At 39.5% G+C, this 27,870-nt stretch overlaps 1 protein-coding gene across 2 annotated transcripts; it reads right to left on the reverse strand.

Annotated features, from left to right (window-relative positions):
- On the reverse strand, window positions 1–27,737 carry prkcha (protein kinase C, eta, a). Of its 2 annotated transcripts, none has more exons than XM_085343128.1 (14): window positions 27,335–27,737; window positions 20,850–20,913; window positions 17,473–17,620; window positions 17,344–17,378; window positions 17,145–17,227; window positions 13,620–13,749; window positions 13,398–13,528; window positions 13,162–13,293; window positions 11,841–12,014; window positions 9,200–9,354; window positions 4,966–5,104; window positions 4,158–4,346; window positions 608–754; window positions 1–488 (listed from the first exon to the last, which is right to left on the reverse strand). In XM_085343128.1, the coding sequence occupies exons 1-14, from the start codon at window positions 27,683–27,685 to the stop codon at window positions 339–341; spliced, it is 2,028 nt and encodes a 675-aa protein (XP_085199254.1). In that variant the 5' UTR covers window positions 27,686–27,737; the 3' UTR covers window positions 1–338. The 2 variants fall into 2 exon arrangements, with proteins under 2 accessions (XP_085199254.1, XP_085199253.1); XM_085343127.1 differs by having other exon boundaries at window positions 13,395–13,528.
- Window positions 27,738–27,870: the final 133 nt, after the last annotated feature.

The raw sequence follows: 27,870 nt of genomic DNA on the forward strand, positions 1-27,870 counted from the left end.
GCAATTTCATCAGAATACAACATAATAAAATACATCCTGTCCACACGTACATACACACTTGCATGAATGTGTAAATGAAGCCAAAACTAAATGTTATTTCAAAAGCTGGCCACACTCCACATTTGGGTCTGAGGTACAAGTTCTTACAGTTCAAGTGCAGCTCGGGTCCTTGTCAAGCATGTTTTGGCTGGCCACTTGGAACTTTCGCACAGTTATATCTCTGGGAAATGTGTCCGCACCGTGTTTTATATGCCAGTGGAAAATGTTTTAGGCAAATGCACAGACACTGAGAAGAGTAAGGGTGACCGCACGACTGCTAGTGGATCAGTCTCTGAGTCTTAATTCTCCAGCAGTTCAGGTGAAGTAAAGGAAAAGTTTCTGAATTCCTCCTGGTTGATGGAAGGGATCATAGGGTCATCGATGGGCGTGAGCGTGGGCTCTTCCTGAGTAAAATCTGGGTCAAAGTTGTTGACGTCCTCCGGGGTTTTCTGGAGGACAACAATAGAGTACAGTCACACACACAGAATGTGAGACAAAATCATACACTGCGTAATGTCTGGTGAGTACACCGATTATCATTTAGCATCAATAAAATCATGTGACTTACAATCCTGGGCTTGAAAGGTGGCTCAATTTCTCTACGATTTAGCTTCTCCCAGTCGATACCTGTGAAGAAAGCGTGGCTGGTCACAGCCTCCTCTCCACCCTCTGTGGGCACACAGCCCAGACGCCGTGCCGGGTTTTTGGTCAAGAGCTGCGAAGATAAAATGCGGATGAATTAAAAACAATTGATGAATTAAAGACCCAATTTCATCTAAGCTTTAGCTGTCGGACAGATGGCCTCACATCTGACTCTAGAATACTTTGGTATAAAGAGTCCATCGTGAACTCAAGGCCTGCAAGGTGCTGTGGCTGCAAAAAAAGCCCAAATCAACACCCCTCCACCATCATGTTTGACGGTTGTTATGAGTTTGGTCTTCTCCAAATATGACACTGTGCATTATGGCCAGACATTTCCACTTTCGTCTGTCTAAAGGACATTTTTCCAGAAGTCTGTTTGTTCAGATGCAACTTTGCAAGTCTAAGCTGCGCTGCCATGTTCTTTTCAGAGAGAACAGGCTTTCTCCTGGAAACCCTTCAAAACAAGCCATACTTGTTCAGTCTTCTTCTAATTGAACCGTGATGAACTTTAACATTTAACACACCAACTGAGGCCTGTAGAGTTGGGATGTAGCTTTTGAGGTTTTTTTCCAGTTTCTATGAGCATTGGATAGTCTGACCTTGGGTTTAATTTGCTGCGACTTCCACTCCGGTGAAGATTGGCAGCGGTCTTGAATGTTTCCCTCTTGTGAATAATCGTTCTCTCTGTAGAATAATGAACTTCAGATTGTTTATAAATGGCCTTGTAACCCTCCCCTAGATTGATGGACAGCAACTTCAACAACTTTTTAAAGACCATTGCTGCTGTCTTTCATCCTTGGCAATGTGATGACACATACCTGAATGCTTCAGCGCCAAAGCTTATGCTTATACTTCCTGACAAAAAAAGAATTAATCAAATGTTGATTTAGCAGCAACTGCCTGCTACTTATCCTCTTATTTCCTATGGAAGCAATAAGGGTCTACCTAGTTTTTCACACACTGTTTTGGGATTTTTGCTTAGGTTCTGTTAAATAAATACCACAGTATAATATGTCATGTTTTGGAAATCATGTGAGAATGCATTTACCTTAGCAAGAGCTGCTAAATGCCAAATTATTTTTGTTATGTTAACTTCAGAATATAAAGCGAGTTTGCTTTCCGTTTACCATGACTGTGTGGTTGGTGCAAAATAGGGAAATGTGTAGCACCAGATCAGATTAGATTTCTCTGGAGGTATGCCAAACAGGGCTCAAGTTCATCTAGTGAGTCCTTCCCTCTCAACTGACAAAAAACACACACCCTGAATTGTGTTAAGCTCCTCCCACAAAGTCTTAGTTGGCCAGAGTTCAACTAGTTTCAGTAAAGTGCAGCTGAGGTGTCTCAACTTCCTGGGGTTGTATTCATTAAAACAATAGTGAATCAGCCATTGAACTTTAACCGTTTCTCTCTGACCAAGGTCGGGTAGGTGGTGCAGGTCTTAGGAAGAAGCCCAAACAAAAACAAATAAAAGTTAAAATAGTTTTAACTTGCCTCTGGGGGGGAAACAGAAAAAAAACACCACTTTGTTTTGGAAAACCGTCTCGCATGGTGACTCTGTGTGCACCTCAGGGATAATGGTGACCTTCAGACCCAGCATAGCAAACTAATGAGTCCCCGTCTCCATTGTGACAGTGTTAAGATTAACCTGAAGACACTGATTAATACAGAGATTAATACATCTCATTGTGTCAGCTCCAAACGATATTAACTACCAGAGACTTTGCCTAAACAAAACCGCATGTCTCAACAATACTGAGCTCCAAGAGAATGAGGAAGCAGCTGCGGAGGTGATGGGGCAATGCCCAAAAAGACGCGAGGTGTCCCAAAAGCATCAAGCTACAATGAACAATAACGAGGATTCATAGAGACTAATGAAACTCTGATGCCTTGCCATGCGTAATTTTATATAATAAACAGCATGTGTGTCGCTCTGCTGTAGTCAGTGTCTCTGCCAATAACGCCTCCAACATGATTGATTGGGAGATGCACAGTTATTGTTCATGTAAGCCTTTTCACCCGTTGCTTTTCCTTTGTACATCTATGTACTGAACTGCATCAGCCCATGGTTGTGACTGTACTTTAAGACAAAAACATGCTTTGTTGAAATGTTGCATTTGTCCCTTTTATACTCATCACTGCTAATGAATAAAGGTTTAAGGTTACAGCAGTTAAACTCAGGGATTTGCAGCTGTGATGACATTATTTCCAGTTACTGAATTAAAACATGTTTGAAAAAAGAAAAAAGGCACACCAGTAGACACCAGTATGGTGCTTGAATTGGAGTTAACTGTAAGCATGACAGAGTAGCAGAGGTGACTCAGTTCAGGAGCAAACTGACCACAAAACCAAAGAAAAACTTTTCCACTAAAGCTGATGCCATCTTTCCATGGCTGCACGTCAGTTGTGCCATTCTCAGAGCCAGACCTGCCATGTGGGCATTTCTGCATGAAGAAGCCGTTCTCCTCTACACTCGCAAAAAAGACGTTTACGGGAAGGCGGGGAATATTAGAGCTGAAACTTTTAGTCAATCAATCGGTCGGCTGGCAGAAAAATCAATTCAACACTTCCAGCTCCTGAAATGAAAGGTTTGCTGTTATACAACAATATAAATTGAACAACTTTAGATTTATTTCTTTTTAGATTGTTGATGCTGGGCTGGACAAAGCGATCAAAAGCGCTTTGTTTCAGCGCTATGTGATAGTTTAACTTGACCATTGGCATCTACCAGCCTTCAGGTATTTTCACCATGACTCACAAACTCGTGACATTTCTGCAGCCATTCTCACACGACCTTGAACAACCTGACAACTGAGCTCCATGAACTTCCTTTTAAGAACAAGGTGATCTTGGCAATGGATCTGCCTCCAGTAAAAATAGAGCAGCAGCGTTTAAAATCCACTCACACCAGTCAGTAACGTGTGATAGTGGGGGGCAATGACAAATCGGCATGGGGAGACTGATTTGGTGCTTCCTCAGCCATGCGGGAATAACAACAAGGACACGAGGAGAACAGTGTGAGAGAGAAGGAATGGAGAGGAGGTGCAGTTGTATTTATAGCTTGTGTGCTGTGGCTGGGCAGTGAACCATGCCTTAATATAGTTATGTAAAGACCCCAGCCAAACAGCTGGCTGGAAGACTGTGTGGGGTTGCCACTCACTCTGCAGTCAGACGGTGTCAGTCAGGCAGACAGACAAGAATCTGGCTACTGATACAATATCCAGGCATGGAAATGCTCATCCGTTTTTCTCCACAGAGATATCACAAATCCACTGACAAATTGATTTCCTCTATCATTACATGAGTTTAAAAAAAAGCCGTTCTGACATTTCCTGCAATTGTATAAAGCAAACACAGTCTGACGGCGCTGGTCTGAGAAGAGTGAGACCTGGCCTTCACCCAGCTCCATTTATCATTAAATTTTTATTGCTGGTGACCGCAAAAATGTGAATAAAAGATATTACTCCTGGCAGACTCACAGCTTTCAGTATATTGACTGCCTCTGTGCTGAGCCAAGAGGCATAAACAATCTCTTCATTGAGGATGGATTCAAAGAGGTCATCTTCATTTTCCGCCTCAAAAGGAGCATGTCCAGAGAGCATCTCATACAGTAGCACCCCGAGGGCCCACCAATCCACAGAAGGCCCATACAGCATCTCTTGCAGGATCTGTGAAAACATGTCAGAGTAGAAAAATGAAGTTGAGCATGAGTATGAGATTTTAGAGAGTCTCAGCAGCAAATTTAAAACCACTTTATGAAGTTTAGTTAGGGGTATGTGCTGGATTAGCGGAGCTACACACTGAGGAGTAAGTGTTGAGGGCAGCAAAGGGGTCTTTCATAAACGCAGATGCACATTCTTGGTTAGAGAAAAAGCTCTCAAACACGAGGATGCAGGCCATCTTAATTCCTCATTATGAAAGCCAAACACGCCTCTGAAGGCGCAGTCTGAAGAAGTGGAAATCTGGGCTTGTCAAGTCAATAAGTTGACCTCACAGGTATGCTGCCTTCCAGTCAGGAGGGAGGGAGCTTGAAGTGCCGGGCAGCGACCACAATGTTTGCTCTTAGTGAGGTGGTGTGATGGAAATTAAACATATGAACTCAGAGAACCTGAGCTGCTGGAAGCTAAAGATGGCCAAGTTTATTCTTTAGTGTCATCTTAAAAATGGAAATGTGAAAACATTGCTTCAATATATGAAATGTTCTATTATAAATCTGGAGCTGAAGTATCTGTTATTTTGAGTGCCGACTATGTTTTCTGCTGGTTAATGTAGGGGGGAGAAACTGACCTCAGGGGCAATATAATCCGGGGTCCCGCAGAACGTTCCCGTGGCAACACCTTCAAATATGCCCTCCTTGCACATGCCAAAATCTGCCAATTTGCAGTGACCGTCTTTGTCAAGAAGAACATTGTCCAACTTTAGATCCCTGAAAAGAAAGGCAAACGCAAAAAGGAACAAATAGATGAGGTATTTGCTCAGGGACTGTTATTCAGCACCTATAAATCAGAAGCCTGAAATAAGCCACCAAAAATCCAATTCAGTGCTCAGACTCCAGTCGCATCCTGCTGGTCTTGTTTCTAATTATATGTGAGGAAGGTAGAAATTTGTGGTGAGACAAAAGGAAATAGTTCTCTGAAGACAGTGACACTTAAAGCAGAGGGAGACACTGACGGACAACTCCCTGACCCTTAACTGGCAACCAGTAAAAAAAGAAAAATCGTTGGAGCTGGGGTTAAACACCGGTGCCCTCGTAGCTTACCATCTGCACGGAGTCAAACTGGATGGTACACAGAGAACCACACAGAGCCATTTGTGCACCCACTGATGATGAAATGCACTTCACACGGATGAAAGCAAACCCTTGCATATTTGACACCAAGGGAAAAAGTGTCTGTGTTTATTCTGCTCCCAAAAAAGCAAAACTTCTTCTCCCAGTTATTCCATTTTATTGCTCTGCCTTTGTGAAGCAGGCTTAGCTTAAAGCAAAATACGTAAGTTGTGACCACTTGATAGAAAGATGCATTTTGTTTTTTCTGCCACTCACTGCTAATATGCACCGTCTTCACAGTATGCCTTCCACGGGTATATTTTCCCCTCTGCTGGCTGTGCATGGGGATGTCTCCAAACCAAACACTGGAAAAATCTCCTGTCCTGTGTTCACGTCAGCTGACAGAGCGATTACAGCTGTCGAGTGTGGGCTCTGGAGTTAAGCTCTAATCTGTGATCAGGTGACTCAACTTCAGACAGTGTTACATAGATGGCCTGATCCTAGCTGGACAGTGATACTGTTAATGTATACATAACAGGATGAGAAAAACCAAAATACAGAAAGCCTGACTGTAAAAGACTGAGGGTCAGGAACCAGTTTGGTTCGATTAATCTAGTCTGCCGTTCTCTATCTTAAGCCGATTGTGTAACGCTGATCACACACAGTCTAAAACATGGCAAAGAGAGCAGCTCTGACACTCACACATCACAAAGTACACACAGACTGTGTTAAGCTGTGTTAGGGATAATCACAGCTAGGAAAACAAAACTGGGAAACTGGACGCAGGGGAAAGTATTTTTAAGTAGGTGTCTGAGCTCTTCCAGTTATATGGCCAGTTCTGCTTCTTGATAATCGTTCGCACACTGCCAAACCATTTCCTGGACCATTATTGGGTTTTTTTTCAGTATGAATGTGTCCAGTGGGAAATTTAACCGCCTCTTATCACTGAGCTACACAGAACCACACATCACTCACTGCACCTAATCATCCTGTATGAGCTCCTTCATCCAACGACTTCACCACATGGGAGAGACAAGCCTGACTTGAGCCAGTTTCACACATGAACTCTGGCCGATGTCAGGAGAGAAAATGTTGTCACTACTGCCAGTACTCTCTTTGATTTAATTTAATGTAATGTTTACCTGCATTTTCCACCTGCTAAAGCAGAGAAAATGGAAGTGCTGCAGTGCACGGGCGAAAACGACTGATGATGGAAACAGGTCAATCAAACAATGCGATGTCTGCAGAAAAAAAAATGCTGCGGTGCAAAATGAGTCACTGAGTAGGAGATAGAGTTGCACTAATAAAAGAGATTCCAAAGAAAAGAGGAGGAAGTTCAGAAAAAGTTCTGACGCACAAACTTTGTTTTTTTCATTATGGTAAGAGTCTAATCAAACTATCAAAGGCTCCTAAAATGTTATGCATCAACCTAAGGATGCGATATATATCACAACTTGCATAAGCCTAAAAAAAAAATTGAGTATTTTTTTATCTATTTTGTTCAGTCTTGAATTTACTTGTTCTTTGCATATGTGGGTCAGGACAAAACAAAGAGACACACAACACCTCCCTGGCGGAGTTCAAAACAGGCTTCACAAAGCATGTGTTTATTGCACGACACTGAGCAGCTGTTCGCCATACAGCCTTTTTAATCCTTGTGGATTTAATTGGCTCTCCTCATGAAACGTGCTCTCACTCTTAAAAGCAGCCAGTGTGGATTCAGACTGCAAAACTGAGTTTTCATGTCTAAAACCTCAAACTGAAACCTCGAGAACTGTACACGTCTTTTTAAGGACAAATACAGGAAACGCAAGGACACGCTGTGGCGTCAACTGAGAAGCTTCAAAGCCTCAAAGCCTTTACCTGAAGCCAAAAACCCCCACACACAGTGTAAAAGACACGCATATTACACAACACAAGGACCGAGGCTACAATTTTATTCTTCCCACACTTGCCTGATGTCAGAGTTACTATTCTGGATGCTTTTTACTTATTTAGTTATAGCACGCAAGGTGCATGCAACCTCTTCAGCTTGCTGTCATGCTATGCAGTGCATGCTGAAAGGAGACTCAGACATACTACTAAGTATAACTCAGGATTTACTGATGTTCCTTTTCCTTTTTCATTGTGTACTGGCAGGACACCAAAAGATTTCCCACTCGACTTTCCTTGAGCGGACAGTCCGAAAAAAAGGTCTTTGAATATATGTAGCTATTAGAAGCTGAGGAAGGGGGATCGTTATTGGTTCATCTATTCATAATTCTTGGTAAAAGCTGGCGTTCTGTCACAGAGCCTGACATGTGTGGACACAGTGTGTTTCTATAGAGATGAGAATTCTCAGGAATCTAAAATGTAACAACATTATCACAGCTCAGGATGAGATACACGCATAAACACAAATATGCGTTTATGCGTAGCAACATTATTGTCAGAGTCTTCTGTGTCATTAATCCTTATCAAATTCAAGGTTACAGGGAGTATTGGAGTCTATCCTGATTGTCATGGGGAAAGAGGTGTTGGATACACTCTGATCACGTCGCTAATCTATCACAGGGCTAACATAGAGAAACACATAACCATTCACACTCGCATTCACACCTACAGTCATTTTAGAATCACCGTAATCCTGCACATGTCTTTGAGAGAAAGTTGGAGTACTTGGAAAGAACCCACACAGACACGAGGAGAACATGCTAACTCCACGCAGGAAGGCCCCAGACTGGATTTACAGTGTTGCCTGCCTCTCTTTTTGCCTGCCTAAATAACCGTGGTAGTTTATGCTGAAACCATAACAGTGAAAAGTGGCAAGTTTTCATTTATTCTTTTATTTACAGCATGTTTTAAGTTCATTATAGATTCTCAGCTTGAGGAATACGCTTCATTTGTGCACATCGTTAATCTGTATCCTACTAAAACTGCTGAATGAAGCATATAATTGTTAAGTAGGTAATGCAGAAAATGTGTAAATGTTTTACTTGATTCAAATCTGCTGCTGGAAAATATATATTTTATATTTAGAGCCTGAAGCAGAAAGTCTGACTTAACAGAGAAAGATGATAATTACTGTCATCATCCGTTACTTTCAGCTTCGGTTTTAAGCTTTGTTGAGTCAGCGAATGCAAAGACACACTAGATGTGTTGAACGTAGTTTGTAGTACAGTGTGTGTTTGTGTGTGCTTGCGTGTGTGTGCGCTGACACAACAAGATTTAGCAGCATTATCCTCCTTGATATGATTTTATCATTTGTAACTTGAAATTTGGATTTTTCTTTTTATATATAAATAAAGACATTTTTAACACAAATTGATGGCGAAAAGGCAAAAGTGGTGCATAAAGATGAATCAGAGAGCAGGAAATGGAGTGCTTCCTGGGAGAGAACCTCCACACCCTCCGCTTAATGCATGAATTAAGCAAACTCTCATTAAACCTGCAAGTATGCTTGGTAGCACATTTTCATTGGATGGTTCTCAGCGGCAGTCTTCTTTAACGTGACGTATGAGTCTCAGGATTGCAATGTTCTGATTTAGTGTTCACAGCCATGTAGTACTTCACATGATTAATGTATCATATATGCAGTTTCCTCTTGATAATAAATTGATTCCGACATCCAAGAGAAGAAACTGCATAATTAGTGTCTTTGCAGTAATATTACACTCTTTATGATATTAAAGTTTTTTTTTAAATATAGTAAACTATGGTAGTGAGCTCTGAGCTCGCTATAAAGGCTAGTTCGATTGCTTTATGTATTTATACCTGTAAATGATGCCTTTGCTGTGCAGGAACATGAGCGCAGAGGTGATCTCGGCTGTGTAGAAACGGGCTCTGCCTTCTTCGAACTTCCTGGACTTCTGGATGTGGAACATGAGATCGCCGCCGTTCACAAATTCCATGACAAAAAAGAGACGGTCCTGCAGTGAGAATTAGGAGATGACATTTACACGTGTGCACACAAAACCCCCATTGGGCACACAGAAGCTCCCACGTTATTAAGCAGTCCAAGGAGCAACGACCGCAAACATGCTGAGGCTGCTTCAAGGATGTTACATGGCTGCTTCTCATTAACTTCAGATGCCTGTATAATGTGTTCCTGTGCAACCAACTGCAGCTTAAAGTTAGCAAAAAAACCAAACAAACCCTAATCTAACTCATAAATCTTTCTTTCTTTCTCATTACAGGCTACGGTCGATAGGTGATCTACAAAATGGGAACCTGGGGAAAAGACTGCAGTACGACATGATTTAGAGATCTGCCTCTTGAAGTGATCTGGGTACTGAGGCACAGCTGACTCTGTTTTACTGGTCTGTGGTTTAGAGAGGTCTGGCTTTTTTTCCCCCCTTTTTGCACATATAATGTCCAATAAGGACGTGCTGCACAGGCAAAGTAGGGAGCACTTTGTATGTTCAAAGAAATCTCTCTGGGTTTTTCTGTCTTATACGAGTCAAACTGACTTGTCAGGCCATCAGAGATCTGGCGTGACAATTTACTTTGCAATACTAAACCCCTCCATAGATAACTGCTCAAACATAAAAGCAAGAATGGACGTCACTTCCTGGATCAGCTCTTTAATTTGCCAATATAGTGGTTACTGGGATTTCCAAAGTTTTGCTATCCAAAGAGTTTCTCCATTCATCCTGGAACCTGACGAACATTAGTCTGACTGTCTATTACTACTAATTTCCTGGTTAGCACTTTAGATGACCTGTACACATGAACACAGCTCCACTTCTTAAACCCTCTGCTTCAGATTCAGGTTATGTTTAAAATATATATAATACATTAAAACTACAACAAAGCAGCCTTTTTATTAATACAGTACTTGAAGCATTCATGCCGGAGGTCAGCATGCCGACTGTCTGATCCCTGCTTGCAGGTAGGAGTCGTGGTTAGGGTTAGGTTCTTGTATCGGACTAACGAGGCTACTATGTAAACACGGCAACTTTTAAGCATACTCACATGAAATGAGCTACTAATCTCTTTTGTTTTTGCTTATCTGTAGAAACAAAAAATTATTACATCGAGATTTGTTGCGATTTAAATGCCATCCATCCATCCATCCATCCATTCGCTTCCGCTTATCCTTTTCAGGGTCGCGGGGGGTGCTGGAGCCTATCCCAGCTGTCATAGGGCGAGAGGCAGGGTACACCCTGGACAGTTCGCCAGTCTGTCGCAGGGCCAACACACAGGGACAGACAACCATTCGCACTCACATTCATTCGCACATTCACACCTAGTGACAATTTGGATTATCCAATTAACCTATCCCCACAAGCTGCATGTCTTTGGACGGTGGGAGGAAGCCGGAGTACCCGGAGGGAACCCACGCAAACACGGGGAGAACATGCAAACTCCACACAGAAAGACCCCGGCCTGGTGGTGGAATTGAACTCAGGACCTTCTTGCTGTGCGGCAACAGTGCTAACCACCGTGCCACCGTGCTGGCCGATTTAAATGCCTTTTTTTAATATTTTAAACTTAATCTGAAGACTCCTCCAGGGCAATCAGTGTACCTACAAAGTGGGCCTTGAAAATGAAAAATATGCATATAGTTAGCAATGGAATATCATCTCTAAAAAACATTCTACATATTTTAGTTTGAATTATTGTGAAATGGAACTATATGCCATGCAGAAAGTGCCGCTAATTGTCCCTTGCAACGTGATTTTGTGGTATTAGTGTGAACTGAATGACTCTATTACCAAAATATAGAACAATTTTACACTTCTGGTATAATAAAAGGTGCTTTTAAGTATTTTGTCAGGAAACAAGTGACAGGCATTTAAATAAAACAAGGCGTTCTCGTGGAACAATAGCTGTTGCATTGTTTTGTCTGGGTTTGAAACTGTTTGCGCAGCAAGCTCACTTCGATCTCAATCAGTCGTGGTTCAACCAACCAAAGCAGATTAGAAATATCCCGTCTGAGCCAGAAAAACAGCTCTGTCAGTCAAGCATCATTCACTGGCTTGTGCCAGGAGTGAACAGACATAAGATTGGGGAACTGCTGCCACCTTCTGACCACATGATGCACTGGCATCTATGGAAACAGACCGATATTTTTCTATTTACATTTAGCACCAGAAACCAAAAGTAGGGTATGCCTGAGTGCCGTGACCCTTACTTGAACCAGTTCTGTGGATCATTTACTGGTAAGCAAAGCAGTAAAAATGAAAATAAGGTCATATGAGGCCACGACATTTCTAAAGCACTCATAAGGAAGATCTGTGCATGACACAGACATCATGAGCCAAAACATCCCCTTCTATTTTTCAGCAGAAATGTCATCATCATCACAATCTTCAGCCATTTAAGGCGGGGTGAAAGCTTCTCATGAGTGAAGAGGGCTAAAAGTCACAAATGAGTTTATGTGAAAGAAGTGTGCGGCCATGCTTTCACTGACCGGTGTCTGGAAGCAGCAGTACAGCTGTGTGAGGTACGGGTGACAGCGGGCCAGTGACAGCACCCTCTTCTCTGTCATGGTGCACTCGACGTCATCATCCTGCAAAATGATGTCCTTCTTCAACACCTTGACCGCGAAAACCCGATCTCTGCCATTTAGTCTCGCCAGCATCACCTGGAGAGTAACACAAACATAGTAACAGGAAAAGCCACGTGAGAAAGTGAATGATTTGCTTAACTGCTAATAAAATGTGCTAAACTTGACAGCGACAGGATTTAGGGTCCTTCCTGGAAACACCTGCTAATCATTTAGAGTGCTGGCAAGTAAACTTAAATTTAGTATTTGCTAAAAGTGTGTTTTTTGGCAGCAGTTTCCATTAGTTATCAATTGGACCGATGCGCTGTTTAGAAAGTCGCATTGTAATGATGCCTAAACGAACAGGACTTCCTTCCACAGTATTTCTGTTTAGGCTTTACAAAAGGTTTTGCAGTAATCTGCAGAGCAGCCATTCTGATATTGTCTTGTGAGATATCTTAAATTCACATAAAAACTCCAAAAATTATGGTACTTGTGCTACATTGATCTTCAAAAACAAATCAGCCAAAAACATTTTCCCACTGGCATCGTGGACTGTCCAAGCTTAAGGGACACAGTGAGGTTCTTCTTGTGTCAGGGTTAATAGATTCCCTTTATTAATTCCTGCAGGGACATTAATTCTCTGCTTTTTATCTACTTTACCATCCTTGATATTATGAGCAGTGGGCAGCAATCGTGCATTGCCCGGAGTAAGTCTGTGCATCGGTCAGAGGAACAGTAACGAGACATTTGCAATGGCGAGATAAACTGGAGGACGAAGCCAGCACAAGCATGCTAAAACCGACCCAGAAGGGTTTTGGCCTTCTGGGTGGGTTTTGATGAGGAAACAATGCTAACCACAAACCACCATGTTGCAGTTGGCTCTTTAAACCATCTCTATTTGCAAATTTTGGACTCATAATTGAAGCTTTTAACCTCTTTAAGTGACCGTTTTGAGGCCTCAGTTGTTAATGTGGGGGAGGCATTTCAACAACACACACTCTTCAAGCATTTTTTTGAATCTCTTTAGCCACTGGTGAAAGGGTTCGCTCACTTTTCAATATATGGAGATCAAAATTCAGTGTTTTTTAATGCCAGTTGTATATTTTTGTGGTCATGTAAATGTTTTATTAGTCAAACGTTAGAATTAAGCTGCTCTAATCCATTTTTGTCCAGTATGAGCCAATGCTCATCATTACACTAAGTGCACAGAGTACTTCCTATAATCTTATTATCTCATTCCTACCTTGCCAAAGCTGCCCTTGCCCAGCACTTGAAGGAACGTGAAGTCTGAAATTCCTAGCCGTGGCAACTGCTGCTGAGTTTCCGTACAATCCCTCCCCTCAGATGGAGTCCTCGTCTGTTCTGCGTTTTTCACCTGTCAATGCAAAGAGAAAAAGACATTTCTCTGATTACACTCACGTTTGTGATTAGGATTTAGAACTGTTCCGTTATTCTGGAAAACTCAGACGTTTGTACCACTGATTTCCGTTTGGCAAGTCCTTCTGCCTGCAGACCCATCTCAGCGAGCTTGTTGGCCAGTTCCACACTGTTGACCCCACAGTTGGGAGCAACGTTGCATTTGCAACGGATGTGGACGTTCATTTTGCAGACTGAAGAGAGAAATCACAGAAACGGTGACTCTATATGAAAGACAACTTTTGGATGCAGATATTGAGACATGAATGCTGATGCGAGTCTTACTTTTACAGTGCAGCCCCTGTCTGACAATCCCCCACAGCAGCGAGCCACAGTGGTCACAGAAGGTGGGCGACTTGTAGTTATGCATGTTGAACTTGTGAGGGATGTTGATGCTGAAACCTTGATTTATAGGCTGCAGAAAGAGAGCACACGGTAATTACGAGATGTAAAACTGCTTTGCAACAGCATCGTCCACAATGCATTTTCAGTTCAACTCAGTTTTATTTGCACAGGCCAACATCACATGTAGAAGTTCAAAGGGCTTCGCAGGTATAAAAACACATGAGAAATAAAGTCACTTACATATTAAAACATTTAAACAAACAAGCAACCCATCAGAATACACATTTACACACATATATAAAACCACAAACGCAGACATACAAATAACAAAAGGAAAATTAAATCGTAAATAAAATCCTGTGAAACAAACAATCTTGGAAGTAATAGAACCAGAAGACCAATATGTTGATGAATAATGATGCCTATCTTCTGTATCTACCAGATTACGTGAGGCTCTACAGTCGAATTATAGCACTAGTTTAGTGCTAGATTAAAAGAGATGTATTTTTTTGTGTTTCTTCAAATCATCTGTAGAGTTTGCTTCCCTATTTTTTTGAGGTAGGTTGTTCCCAAACTTTCCCTACTCAATAGCTCTTCTAAATGTTGGGATGGGTGTTGTTTTCTAGAAACTCAATGTGCTAGATTTCTAGAAATTAGTGGAATTTACTTAAAACTAGTGCAAGTGTCAGGCAATTTTCAGACATGTACCAGGTGGATCTAGTGAGCCATATTTGTTTTTTTGTTTTTTTAAGAAAACAAAACAAAACCCCACACTCTATTTTAAACGTAGAGCAGCAATACTAAATGCTCTTTTGGATCTTTCCACAATTTCGTATATATTATTATACAGAGCTATAGTAAGAAATTGAACCTGTTTATAGACTTTTAAGACTAGACATTGTAAAATATTTGATCATCTTATGACATAGCAGTTTTTTTAATTTATACTTGAATTGCAAATATAAGTGGTTATTTTTATTGGAAGCGTTATTAATGCTAAAATAAATTTAGTAATTCAATATTTGTGATTTATTTAAGTTTGATTAAATTAAGTGTAATAAAAATGAGTAGTTATAATTGCAATTGTTACTTTTTGTTATGCAGTTACAATTTCTATGTCAATATATTGTTTTTACTGTTTCGGTTTTCCTACAAACATGGAAAATGTCAGGACATTGTCTCAAAGATGTACTCATGTTTGTGGAGCTGTCTACTTGCCTCTTTTATATAAGTGCCATGCTCTAGGACAGCACCTGTAGTAGGATGTGCACACATGCTCAGTTCAGAGAATTCAATTTTATCTTTGTAGAAAAGTTTAAATGTTTAGTCACATGATCTTATTGCAGGTACTGGGAAGCAAGTTGCTTGTGTCTACTCAGGGCTGTACTTTGCTATGTTTGTTACATTTATGGAAACTGCCAATGTGCATCAATAAAAATGTTCATACACTAATGTTCCTTTAAATGTATGAGGAACTGGTATGTTACTATGTTAACTTCACTGACATTGATCTGCAACATAAAAACATCCTACAAGTAAAAAAAAGGCCTGTAATACGCTCCAATAACACTCGAGGGTTGAAATTTTGAATTTCTACGTATTTTAATGAGTGCCCTATAAAGGGGAAAGAAGTTTTATTTTAAAATCAGTTCTGTGAGATAATGGAAGTCATTGTAAGTCTGTTAAGAAACTGTAATGATGTGTTCTGTTATTTGTTTTAGTTAATAACTTCACAGTCAAGTTTCAAGTAAGCTGCAGCCTTCTCGCAACCTTTTTGGGAAGTCCAACAAAAAGAGCATTGCAGCAAAAGACAAAACAAAAAAAACAACCAATACCTGTGCAATACCTTTTAGACATATGATATTTAGTAAAAAGCTGTTATCACTTAAAGGTAGTGAGATTTGGAAAAATATTCCAGCTGTAATAAGAGAATACATTTAAAACTCATCTCAAATGATGGCTAAAAAGGAACCAGACCTGTGACCATTCATTTTATACTAATGTGTGTTATCTTTAATGCCGTATGTGTTTATATTTATTTGTTGTTCTGTGTTTTCTTATTGTACTGTGGATTTCATGTATTTGTTGTCTGGACTATATTGTTGTACGCTGTCTGATGGTGTTTTAATTTTCTTTGTTATTTATCTTTTGTCTGCCCTGTCAGGGACTAGAGCTAGAAAACTGTTTAAGGTTCATTCTTGCACATTTGCGTGATAAGTTGATTAATCTGCACTGTCCCTTTTGAATAAATACATTCAAAATTCAAACTCGTCCGCAGGAAATGAATGCATGAAGAAGTTTTTTAGAATCATGGTGAGTCTGGTACTGTCAGACACATCTTCCTGAAATGGAAGAAGTTTAAAGCTTGCATCACAGTAATGATCATAAGACTTAACTTTTGGTTTTATTCTGTCAGCTCCTAATTTGCAAATGAGCAGATCACATTTTATTTTAGGACTAAGCAAAAATTTTTATCTTTAATTTTTTTTTAAATTGCAGTCATCCATTTGTTAAAGTCAGCCACCCACATTGGTGAATGAGTTCAGTACACTGTCACCTGGCTCCACAGAAATACGCTGTCTAGCATCTGTGTAACTACAGTAACAAAAATTTATGCTGTCTAATAATGTTTCCATGCATGTAAAGAAAAAAAGTAATGGACCCAGACAGCTACCCTGTGGAGCTCCAAAGAAGAAAATGTGCAAGCACCTTCCATGAAAAGAATTTCATCTGTTTTGACAATATGCCTCATACTTATGTTTAATTTCTTAAAAAACAAACAAACAAAAAACTCAATCAATTACTCTCTGTCACTTATGATCAAATAAGACTTTTAAAGGAACATAGCATAAAAGAGACAATAAGTCTAAAGGAATTATATAATGATGATTATACTATATTTACAAAATTTGTAAATGGTGTATTAAAAATAAACATGCTTAGCGTATAAATTTTTATTATCCTGTCAGATTTTAGGGAAGAGAAACTTGTAATATTCAGCAAAATATAACAAAACTAAGGGACTCTCCACCATTTGACCTTAGAACTGAAGAAGCGTCTCGGATGAGAGGTGAAACGTCTTCAAGCAACTTAAAGAAGTCCATACGCTTTTCTTTGCAAGCTCCTTTGAATAACAAAACTAAGCTACATAGTTGCGTTCAAACTGCTAAAACTGTCATGGATGTATTTATAGAAGCATAAAAATTTATAGTGTTCATATGTGGAAAATAATAGTGTAGTACAGTGTTCTGCCTCAGTGACCAGTCTAGACAGAATATAGAAACAGGAAACAGCCTACTGATCACTGCAGGTGTTAATCAGATGCGTGTGTGAATGTGTGTGTAGGAGGGGGAGGGTGCTTTTTTTTGACATTCTGTATTTAAACAAACAAAAAAAAAAAATCTGTAAAGAGAACAACTATTTAGAAGTAAACATGCTGATTAGAGTGTATTAATGTGTCGTTACCTGTTCTTTTGCTGTTTTCTTCATGCGTGGACAGACAGTGACGACCTGCTGGTGGCATCGTTTGTGCACCACACAGGTACACACTGAAAAAAAAAAAAAAAAAGACAAGACAACGAGTCAATGGCGGACTCATAACAAACACAGGTGTGTTTAGGCAACTGTGGTAAAAGGCAGAAAGAGAAAAATAAGTTCTGCTTACCTTGACACTGGTAACCCTGCTTTCCAAAAACACCCCTATTAACATAAAAGAGAACACATTTAGATCCAGTTTACATTCTACACAGAGATGCGCTGCCAGCACTGAATCACCCATGCGTGACTTTCTCACCAGATGAACTCTTTGCAGTGAAAACAGAAGGTGGGCTGACGGAGGAAAGTGGACATAAACTTGTGCCCATTAACCTGGTGTATCCTTCGCCTCACGGCTCCCTGCCGCTTCCTTGTAAACTGCTTGAAATTCTTCACTACGGCCTCATCTGGCAACAAGACAAGAACATAAGTTTGTAACATAAAAAGCACAGAAGAAGTGCGTGAACTCTTAGAATGGATTTATCACATTATGGGATTTCTTTAAAGTGGATATAAAGTCTTTATTTATACTTGAATGTGAAATATGAATTATTAAAATCTGTGTTTCTGCTCAACTCTGAGGATATTTCAGCTCAACATCACTGTTTTGCATTAATTCAACAGGTTGTGATTTTTCTGGTTCTTTTAGATTTGAAGTTTGATGACGTATTATTTAACTGTATCTGACAGTTACATGTGATGGTGCTGCATTACAGTCTGTGTGGTTGCGTGATTTTAGCGAGGGGGTGTCTGGGTTACTTCTTTGGTTCATTTTGACAGCTTTCATCAGGATATTTCTGGGCACCGCAGGGAGCCACTCTCACATAAAAATGTCCTCTACACACCCACTACAGTGTATGGACAAGCAAGAAAAAGGTGGAACGATTAGCATTTAAAAGCAGACACTGTTATCTCTCACAGTTCTAGGACTACTCCCAGGGACTGTAAAAAAACAACTTTTTTATTTTTAGGATGAATTATTGTCAATCCTCTTATCTTTCAATCAACTGATGAACTGTCTCACAAATGACGTAAAAAATTGCCATCGTTGTTTCCATGAACTGCAAGATGGCATCTATGATATATTAGTTTTGCCCAACCAGCAGAACAAAAGTAAGACAGACAACCAACAAGCAAAAAAAACAAAAAGAAAAAGAACCAAGCCCTGAATTATCAACCTGATAAGCTGGAACAAATAAATGTCTGGCATTTCTGAATGATTTTTAGAATACAAAACAACAGTCTGATATTACTTATTTGTAACCATTTAAGCCAACGTAACAGACAGACACTGCCTACACAAAAAAAAAAGTCTAACAGAGAATTTTCCATAACTAAAAATAAAAACTCCTGACACTATTAAAACATGACTTCTTTCCCATATCACATAACCCTAGCATGATTCACAATATATTTTATTTTTATTAAATAAATTAATTCAGTCATCTGTCAAAGATCAAACAAGACTTTGAAAGGAAGGCAGAATAAAAGAGACAAAGAGTCTAGAGTTGTCATATTGTAATTTATGTTGTGAACATCTACACTGTAACTGTGTGTTTAGACCTAAGTAATGAAAGTCAGTAAAGAAATCTGCAAAACCACACAAGCATTACACATGCATTACGGAAACCTTTTTGCTGAGCCCACACCCCACCCCTGCAAACAACACATAGATGTAGTGTGGTTATTGTATGAAAAGGGGGCGTTCATTTCAGACTAAGAGCCTCTACATATACTGCAAAGCCCAATATACACACTACATTAGTCCAACATATATTTTGCTTCAGGTGGTAGTGCGCTCCACGGGCGACAGGTATTTCTTGAAAATACACAACATCTTAATTTAGATTTATGCATTTGATGTGGTGTTTGTTGCTATTCATTGTGCTCTTGGCTACTCTGTTACGGTCTTGTCATTGAATATATATCTCTATACATCAAGAAAGAGACTCTGTGGAGCAATGCTTCAGATCACTGAGGTTTGTGGGTATTTGTTCATGCACAGCTCTCATGGTCCTGGCACAACATTTCAATCAGGTTGAAGTCTGGAATTCAATTGGGCCATTGCAGCTCCTTAATTCTTTTCTTTTTTCAGCCATTCTGTTGTAGATTTGCTGGTTAGGTTACCGGTAATCATAACGTCCTAAACCTAACCATTCACCCACTTTTTCAAATAAAATAGTTTACAAAGGAGTTCGGGGTTGAATCAGTAACTGCAGATTGCCCAGGTTCCCATAGTTGCAAAACAAGCCAAAATCATCACTCCTCCAATGTGCTAGACAGTTGTTGTGAGGTGTTTGTGCTGACAGATTGTGTTTTGCTGCTAAGTTGTTCGGCCTTGCACAGCTCTACTGTACATTATATCCACACATCTCCACTTTGGTCTTGTCTGTCCAAAGGACATAGTTCCTGAAGTCTCCTGGTTTGCTCAGATGCCCCTTTGTAAACCTAAGATGAGCTGCTATACTCTTTGTTAGAGGGAAGAGGCTTTCACCTGGCATTCCTTCCAAACACATCATTCTTGTTCAGTCTTTTTCTAACTTTGCTGTTATAAACTTTAACACTTAACATGCTGACTGAGGTCTGTAAAGTCTGAGATGTATTTCTGGGGTTTTTTTGCAGTTTTTCTGAGCATTGGACAGTCAGGGTGAATTTTGCTGAGCTGTCCACTCCTGGAAGGATTTTGGCATTATTTCAGCACACACCTGAATACTCCACAGAAGCAAACTTCCAAAAAAATCTGCTTTTATAAAGCTGGTCATACTTGCTGGTGATCAGTTAATCAAGTCAATTTAATGAGCGGCACTTGGCTGCTACCCTAGTCATTTCTATGGAAGCAGTAAAGGTGCACTTTGTTTTCACACAACTTTAAGCATTTCTGTTTGCTTTTCATGTGTTTTCTTGACTGTAGGCTCTTGTTTCTGAGAATTAATTAATTGGGAACTTGTGTGAGGTGGCATAGATTTGCCAATGATGTACAGTCTCAGTGTAAAAAAAAAAAAAAAAAAAAAAAAAAGATTTCAACCACACTGACCTACCCTATCACAAAATATCATCTTGATATGTAGAACTGGATGTTTTGTGGCTATCTGCATCCTCCTTGAGGTCAATCGCATTAATGATGCGAAAGCTTTTGATTCAGCTGTTTTGGACGTGGATTATGTCCACAAGGGAAGAACATGAGAGGAAGAACATTAGGAGAACCTTTTTTAGACCTACATGAGAAAACTGACAGGAACAACAGAGAATGTAGCCCAGTGTTGTTTTTAATCAACTTCTGCTTTAACAGTCCTGCACCATCACTTCCCACTCATCTCATTTAAATGGCCTTGTCTCATTGGTGAAAGAGTTTGTACTTAAGTTAACGCCTTGATGTCGACATCTAAAAAGGGCAAACATTTTTCACATTCACGTGCATGCGCACGCACCTATCAGAGCCTTTGCATTGACAGACATTGGTATTTAATGAGTCAGATAATCATTATTCATAAGGGCAAGTGGAGTTTCACAGTAGAATAAAGGTGAAGGTAACACAGTGGAATTGTTTAAATAGCTGGCATTGTTGTTATGTTGCTCTTGGAGGGTGTTGACATGTAGGCACGAGGAGAACAACTAGACTGTGCGTTGCATACATACCATCTACAAAAGATCCGGTGAGTGTGATGTGAACATACACCTTGCCCTCTGGTTCCAAGTCCATCTGCAGATTCAAAGACATGACACGAAATGATTTCACTACACCCAGACAGTAAAACTGAAACACACATCTGCCACAGTGAAACACGGTTCTAAAGTATCTGGCTAGAAGCAGAGATATCCAAACCAAACTAGCTTAACCAAACTAGCTTACTAATATTACACAAATAACAAATCAGCCATTTATATACACTTAGATTGTTCAATCTCAGATCACCACATTTTTAGAAGATTTTTGCTCAGTGACCTTTGATTTGGCTGAATTTTTTATGCTTTTGGTCATATATAATAAACAAATATGACCAAAACTGTGACTTCTTCCCTCTTCTTCTTCTTCTTTTTTTTTTTTAAAAAAGCCCGTCCACCCGCTTTCAGGCCTTTTTTTTCTGCCTTGAAATCCGAAGCAAAACATGTATACCTTAAAACACCTTTAAAGAGCCTCTCTCAACATAAAAATGAATCAGGGTGTGTAATTTGGCACAGATACATCAAAATGACCGAGTATTGGCTAGTTACAATATGGGGAAAAAAGTGAGAAGTCCTTAAAGTGTCATGTTTGAAGAAAAATAACTTTAAATAATTCAATAAAGAAATTACATTTCAGAACACAACTAGTATAAATTTTGTATGTAAATGTAAACAGTATTCTACACGAACGGAAAAATAAAACATGTAGAACAGTTTTTAATTTGAAATTCGTAACTATTTACATCACATTCATCTTCTGTGCTGGATTGAGCAAATATGACATTATGGCAAAAAAAAGACCCTAAAATATCAGCGAATATGCATACCGTTCATTTCCATGACCCATGGAAGAGTCTTATAATTCAGGTAGAGTGTAAAATATAATGAGACTAGGGCACCGGTTTAGCTCAGCGGGTAAGCAGGCAACCACATGCCGCCTGGCTCGAGGCCGACCTGCAGCCCTTTGCTGTGTGCCTTTTCCGATTTCCTGCCTGTCTTCACTTACCAAGGCAAGATATATATATATATACACACACACATGTGTGTATGTATGCATGTATATATAAACGTGTGCGCGCGCGCGCACGCACGCACGCACACACACACACACAGAGTTGTACTGATGTACAGTTTTTCATACATACAAATAAATAATATGAATTTATGTGAGTAATGTCATACGAGACCCTATCCCTAATCCCACGACTGCTACAGGCAAGCAGGGACCAGGATCAGATTTTAATATAAGAAATGTTACAGTGTTGCATTTATAATGCCTCTTAGTATATTCAAAATTTTACCTCTTATATTTCATAATTTTTGCGATATTTATGTCCAAACATTACCTTATATTTCAAAGTGTAGGAAAAATACATTACCTCACACGTATACAAAATGTTATAAAACTTGTATAGAAAAATATTAGAGTTTTAGAAACAGCTGTTAGATCAAAGAATGTTTGGATTTAAATAGCATTGAAAATAGAGCTCGAGTCCTTCGGGTGTACTATCCCAGACTCACAACTATGGCACGACATTTTTGTGTCATTCTTCAGAGTGTACATACTGTCGCAGGAATCTGGACAATGGGACTGAAAGACTACAAAGCAGGCCTGACAGGTCTTACATGTCAGGCTACTTACAGTGAGAGTGGTGCCAAGCTATTTAACCATAATTAACAGCATCACCATCTGCATATATAAGTTGGCCTCTTTAAAGCTGGACAGAGATGAGCAGACAGAAAGAGATACTTCCTTCCTGCAGAAACCACTGGATGGAAATTTTTATGTCACCGTATGGTCGAGCAAAGCTCTATTTATACACATAAGCCCTTCCTGGAAAATACTGACAGCAAACCAGACGATGACACGGAGTATAAATATATAGTAAGCTCTGAAAAAAATGACTTGGTGTAAAAGTTTAAAATGAAAAAAGAAAAAGATAATTTCAGTTAAGAAGTGAAGAAACCTCAATTTTCTTTTCAGTTGCCGCTCATATCCTGTCTCAATCTACAGTCTAGACGACAGGTTTGACTTGTCCACTGTGAGAACTTCCTCTGTGTGTGTGTTTGTGTTATGTTATCTTTGCCTTTTTGACTGCGGCTTAGTTTAAGTGAATAAATAAATAATAATAATAATAATAATAATAATAAAAAACAACAATACATTAAGAGGTTAGAATTTGTTTCCTTCTCACTGAGTGACAGAGCTCAATTGGGCAGATGGGCAGATTAAAGGAGGTGTCCATATTGTTTATCTTTATACAAACACATAAAGAACTGTGGTGCTACAGAAAATTCAATCTGTGATAACAAGGTTTTGGTTTGACTTTTGCATCTATTTCAGGACATGCAGACATTTCTACTTACTTTAGAAAGGGAACCATTGCAAGCTGTGCAAGTGCACATTTTTTATACAGACCTTAAAGTAATCTCATAACTGTGGGTAAAGGTAAAGGACAGCAAGACGCTGTAGTTAAAAAGCAGAACACTGAATGCTACATCATAGAGAGGGAAGTTTCTTTTTCTTTTTTTGTAAACGGGAGGAGGGTAGGGTCCCTTTTTCAGCCAAGCGAGCAGCACAATAATCAGTGGTGGAAAATGTTGAGGGGCCACATTTAACCCACTTTTAGTTTCATAGCTTGTAACCCTCAAAAACCACTGCATGAACACATCCACAAGTACTTCAAGACTGATTAGAGCAAACACATAAAATAAACAGCAGCTAAACAACCGAATAATAAGCAAAAGACATCACAAAGTAGTGCTGGGTACTGTCAGCAGGTGGGAGTCAAAGGAGCTGGGCTTGTGTGTGTGTGTAAATGCCATGTTAAATGTCTCTGAACGCCTTTGGGTTAAATGGAGGAGTTGAGTAACTTCCTGAAGAATTCTGCTTAAGCTGTGCTTTGAGTCCAGTAAAAGCCAGAAGAAAAGACACGAAGAGTTTTGTGGAGGTTTCTTTCCTGGACACAAGAAGGTGTGAAAAGAAGAGACAGAGAAAAAAAGGCAACACAGAAAGAAGAGCATTTGAACACAAGCCAACTGAGACTAACTATTTTAGCAGTAAGAGAGAGAGCTGATCAGCTGCCTGGTGAGAAGACTGATAAACAGCAGTGTGGGCGTGTGGAGGCTTGCGCCTCATGTGAAACAAACCAGCCCAGCACTTCTGCACAACAAAGCCCTTAAAGCCTTCACAGTTCAGATCTAGCGGATAACGGCTTAGAATTTGTGTCTTGAAGTGAGAAAGTCAGCTGCACTAACCAGCCACTTCTTCTAAAACTGCAGACCAAGCTCCACTTTCATACCACTTCCCCTACACTTCTGGGGTCTTGGTGTAAATGTGTGCAAAAGCAGTCTTGAAAGTCATGCTTCTCTCTACAAATGCGTATATATGTATATATATATATATATATATATATATATATATATATATATATATATATAATTAACCTCTGTGCTATGTGCAAGGGCAGAGCTGTTTCCAAATGTGAGATAGAGAACTACTGAAGGTTATAGCACTATTGCATTATATTGCAATTTGCATATTATTGCTGATTGATACAAAACCGCCACATTAAATGGACTCTATGAGGCATTTGTTTCTAATGTGCTATGACGTAATGAGAAAGTGAGGAGACAGCGTAAGGGCCATGCTCAGGTTACATTCACACCTGCAGTGGCTTCTAGTCCTGAAGGGATGAGAGTAAGTCTGAACAGGGAAACTCCAGTTTCAAGAAGCACTTTTTTGTGTTTCAGTGTAAATAAGAGTGAAACCACTGTGGTACTTCACATAAGGCTTTAATTTAAGCTTCATGAGGTCATTTTTTCCACTGAAAACTGTGCATATATGGTATTATAGCAACAAAATTTTGGACAAAGTTTCTTTTACGCCTCAATCGACAAAGTTTTGTGAACTGTGAAACTCTGTAAACGGCTAAGAGCAGACGTGTGGAAGTTATAAAAATACATGTCTCTAGAGGCAGCTCGTGCAGGCCTGGGTACTTCTCTGTATTTGCTTGTGAGTTAGCAGGTCTTATAAGTAAAATTAACACCTCCCCACTGCAGTTGCATGTGTGGTTTGTGACCATGGTTGCTGCCAATAACAATTCTAAGGCAGTGTATGAGCAACATTTATGACAGAGGTTCTTGACCCAACACTTTATGTTGAAAATGAGTTAATAAATCTCGGACTCTGTTTAAACCTCTTCCTCCTGTAGAAGCAGGGAGGACCTCAGTGCAGATGGGATGGTGTTATTGTTTTCAGGCACAAAAAGAGGGAAAATTAGTCACACACTGAGGCGTGTAGTGAACAGCGCCCTGAGCTTAATAACAGGCTTTGCCTTCTAAACCTGCTCTAAAACGCTGTTCATAAAGTATTAAAGCTCTGATGTGAAGTTAAAATAGCGCCTAATGTGAATGTGACTTTAGAGGTTAACTTTTTTTTTTACTATAAATCAACCTGGAACTACATTTTTAATCAGTCTTATAGCGTTGTCTTAAAATTGCTTAGGTATGGATAGAAGAAATTAATAATTTAAGCAGGATTAGAAAATATAGGATGATTTTTTTCATCATAAGGTCCATATTTTGATTCCAGGACTTTAAATTCAGAAAAGTTACCCTTGTAAAGTAAAACAAAACAAAAAAAAACTGACTTAAAGCACACTTGTCTGATTGGCCAGCGTTGAGAAAGCCTGCTGAGGAGAAGCACCGCGTGCCTGTGAGCAACACTTGTTTATTTTTGCATTTGTTCACTGGTTTGTTTGTTCTTGATTAAAACTTGAATCTCAACTTAACTTGCTTATTTTGGAACCTTAATCTAACCAGGAATAAGCGCATGAACAACATGTGTAACATGTGACTGATCTGTAAATATTAATGCCCTTTGCATTGTTTGTTTTCTCGTGTTCGGTCAATTAAGTCTTTCAGTCACAAGCTGCAAAAAACATATGTACAGCTTTTTTCCTGTGCATGCTTCAGTTAATTGGCATACAATGCATGACTGACATGGGAAAGGTCTGCTGTCAGGAACAACCAAAGCTAACAAAGCTAGCATGGTATTTGCTGACAAGAGTAAATTAAGTGTCAGTAAGACTTCTGAAGAACACTGTTTTACTGAAATGTTTACATATATATTGGCAGCAAGACGACTTTAGTTTGGCTTCGTAGGCCTGAAGATGACTATAAAGAAATCTCTGTAACATTTTTGTTGCCGAAAGTAAAAATTTAGCATTCCCAGTACAGGTGGGTCAATAAAATTACAATACTTTTTTTTTTGCCATGCAATTACAGACACACTGGGGGGTGTTACTCAAATGAATGAGGGTAAAATGCACAGAAGCTTTAGTAAAGATGGTGAACATCCAGCTGAGAATTCACTGAACTAATCAGTTATACACTAATGTGACACCGCAGTGTACGTACTGCATATAAAATTCCAGCTTTTCACCCTTTAAAAAAAATTATCCTTCAGTTACACAGAATACTGTATTCAAATGTTATTGTGGGCAATGTATCAAAATAATATCACACTAGCTTCTGAGATACTCTTTGAGTAATTCAAAGCTGTCTGTATAATGCATTTTTAACATAGTTAAAGCCTTGTTTAACATGAATATGCAATTTAAATTGCATATATATCTGACAAAAAATAAGAATAAAAGTATATGTTCCCATTAAGCCATCCATAGGTTTGTAAACAGTAGGCCCATTTCACATTACCAACTAAAAGTGGATCAGTGATAAATTTCTTTAAGAGCTTTTGACACTAAAGTTTCTGTATTATAAAGAATTGTAAAAGTCTCTTCCTTTGCATTATTTCTCATACATATACTACAATAAAGCTACATGAGATGGGACAGGCAGAAACTTTGGGTCAGTTACTGCTCCAGCAAACAGGAACTGGTTCATGTCTGGGTATGTGGCAGCTGTAAGTGATGTGAGTGATCATACTGAAATACTAAGTATTGTTGGTATTGGACCTTCAGGTATATTGATTCTGGCTGTTATTTAATTTTCCAAGGCAATGTATGATGGCAGGAAATGCCATCATACTGTCATTGGATCTGAGGCGTTTTTGGCTCCGGGTTGAACCAATAAACTCTGCTTGGAGGTGTGTGTACTTTAATAATAAAAACATTTTATTTTTCTTCTACTTCTTCTTCTTCTTCTTCTTATTATTATTATTATTATTATTATTATTATTATTATTATTATTATTATTATTATTATTATTAGGCACTGTTCTCAGTACGAGACCACAGGCCTGCTCTCATATTGTGAGGTGTATGTAGTGGTGTGTGGCCAGCTGCACATCTGTGCCCCAGGGCATCCTGACAGACGAATCCACCCATGTTTATGGTTAAAGGATGGTCTAAATTTAAATGGAAGAAATAACACTTAAACAGCCATTAAATGACAGTTTCACTTAAACAAAAAAACAAGGGAACCCTAAAACTTACCCATCCCTCAAAAGTCTCCCCTGTGTTGGAAGTTTCGATGAGGTCCTCGAACTGAATGGTGCAGTTGGCCACAAAGTCATCATATCCGATTGGAGTGTCGTGGAAAACAGCCAGCTCGATCTGTTTGCCGTCGTTCACGTTGAGGCAGAACTCCTCGTTGTACGTGGGCATGTTGGTTTTCTGCTTGGTGTGAGTCTGCCCAATTTTGTAGTCGTCCACCTTCACCACAATATAGGGGTCCATGGCTGGAGGAGCCTTGTTGAAGATGACAGAGTGGCGGAGGGAGAAGGTAGTCGGTTTCAGATCCACCGCCTCGCCGATCCGGAGCTTTAGATACCCGTTAAACTTCATGTTTACTAAGCTTATATATGCGCTAAGTTAAAAAGACAGCAGGCAAATTAAAAATAATATTTTAAAAGCAATATGGAGAAAAAGTCATTCACGCTCACTTCAGGTCAACAACGACCAAATCTGTTCACAGTTCTTGGTGTCAGCTCATCCTGACCTAAAAGTTTTTGTGCTGACCGTCTGTGCAG

This window comes from Diplotaxodon limnothrissa, linkage group LG19 (assembly GCF_057381915.1).
Source record: "Diplotaxodon limnothrissa isolate DT_005_m linkage group LG19, D_limnothrissa_male_GT1.1, whole genome shotgun sequence".
Lineage (NCBI taxonomy): Eukaryota > Metazoa > Chordata > Actinopteri > Cichliformes > Cichlidae > Diplotaxodon > Diplotaxodon limnothrissa.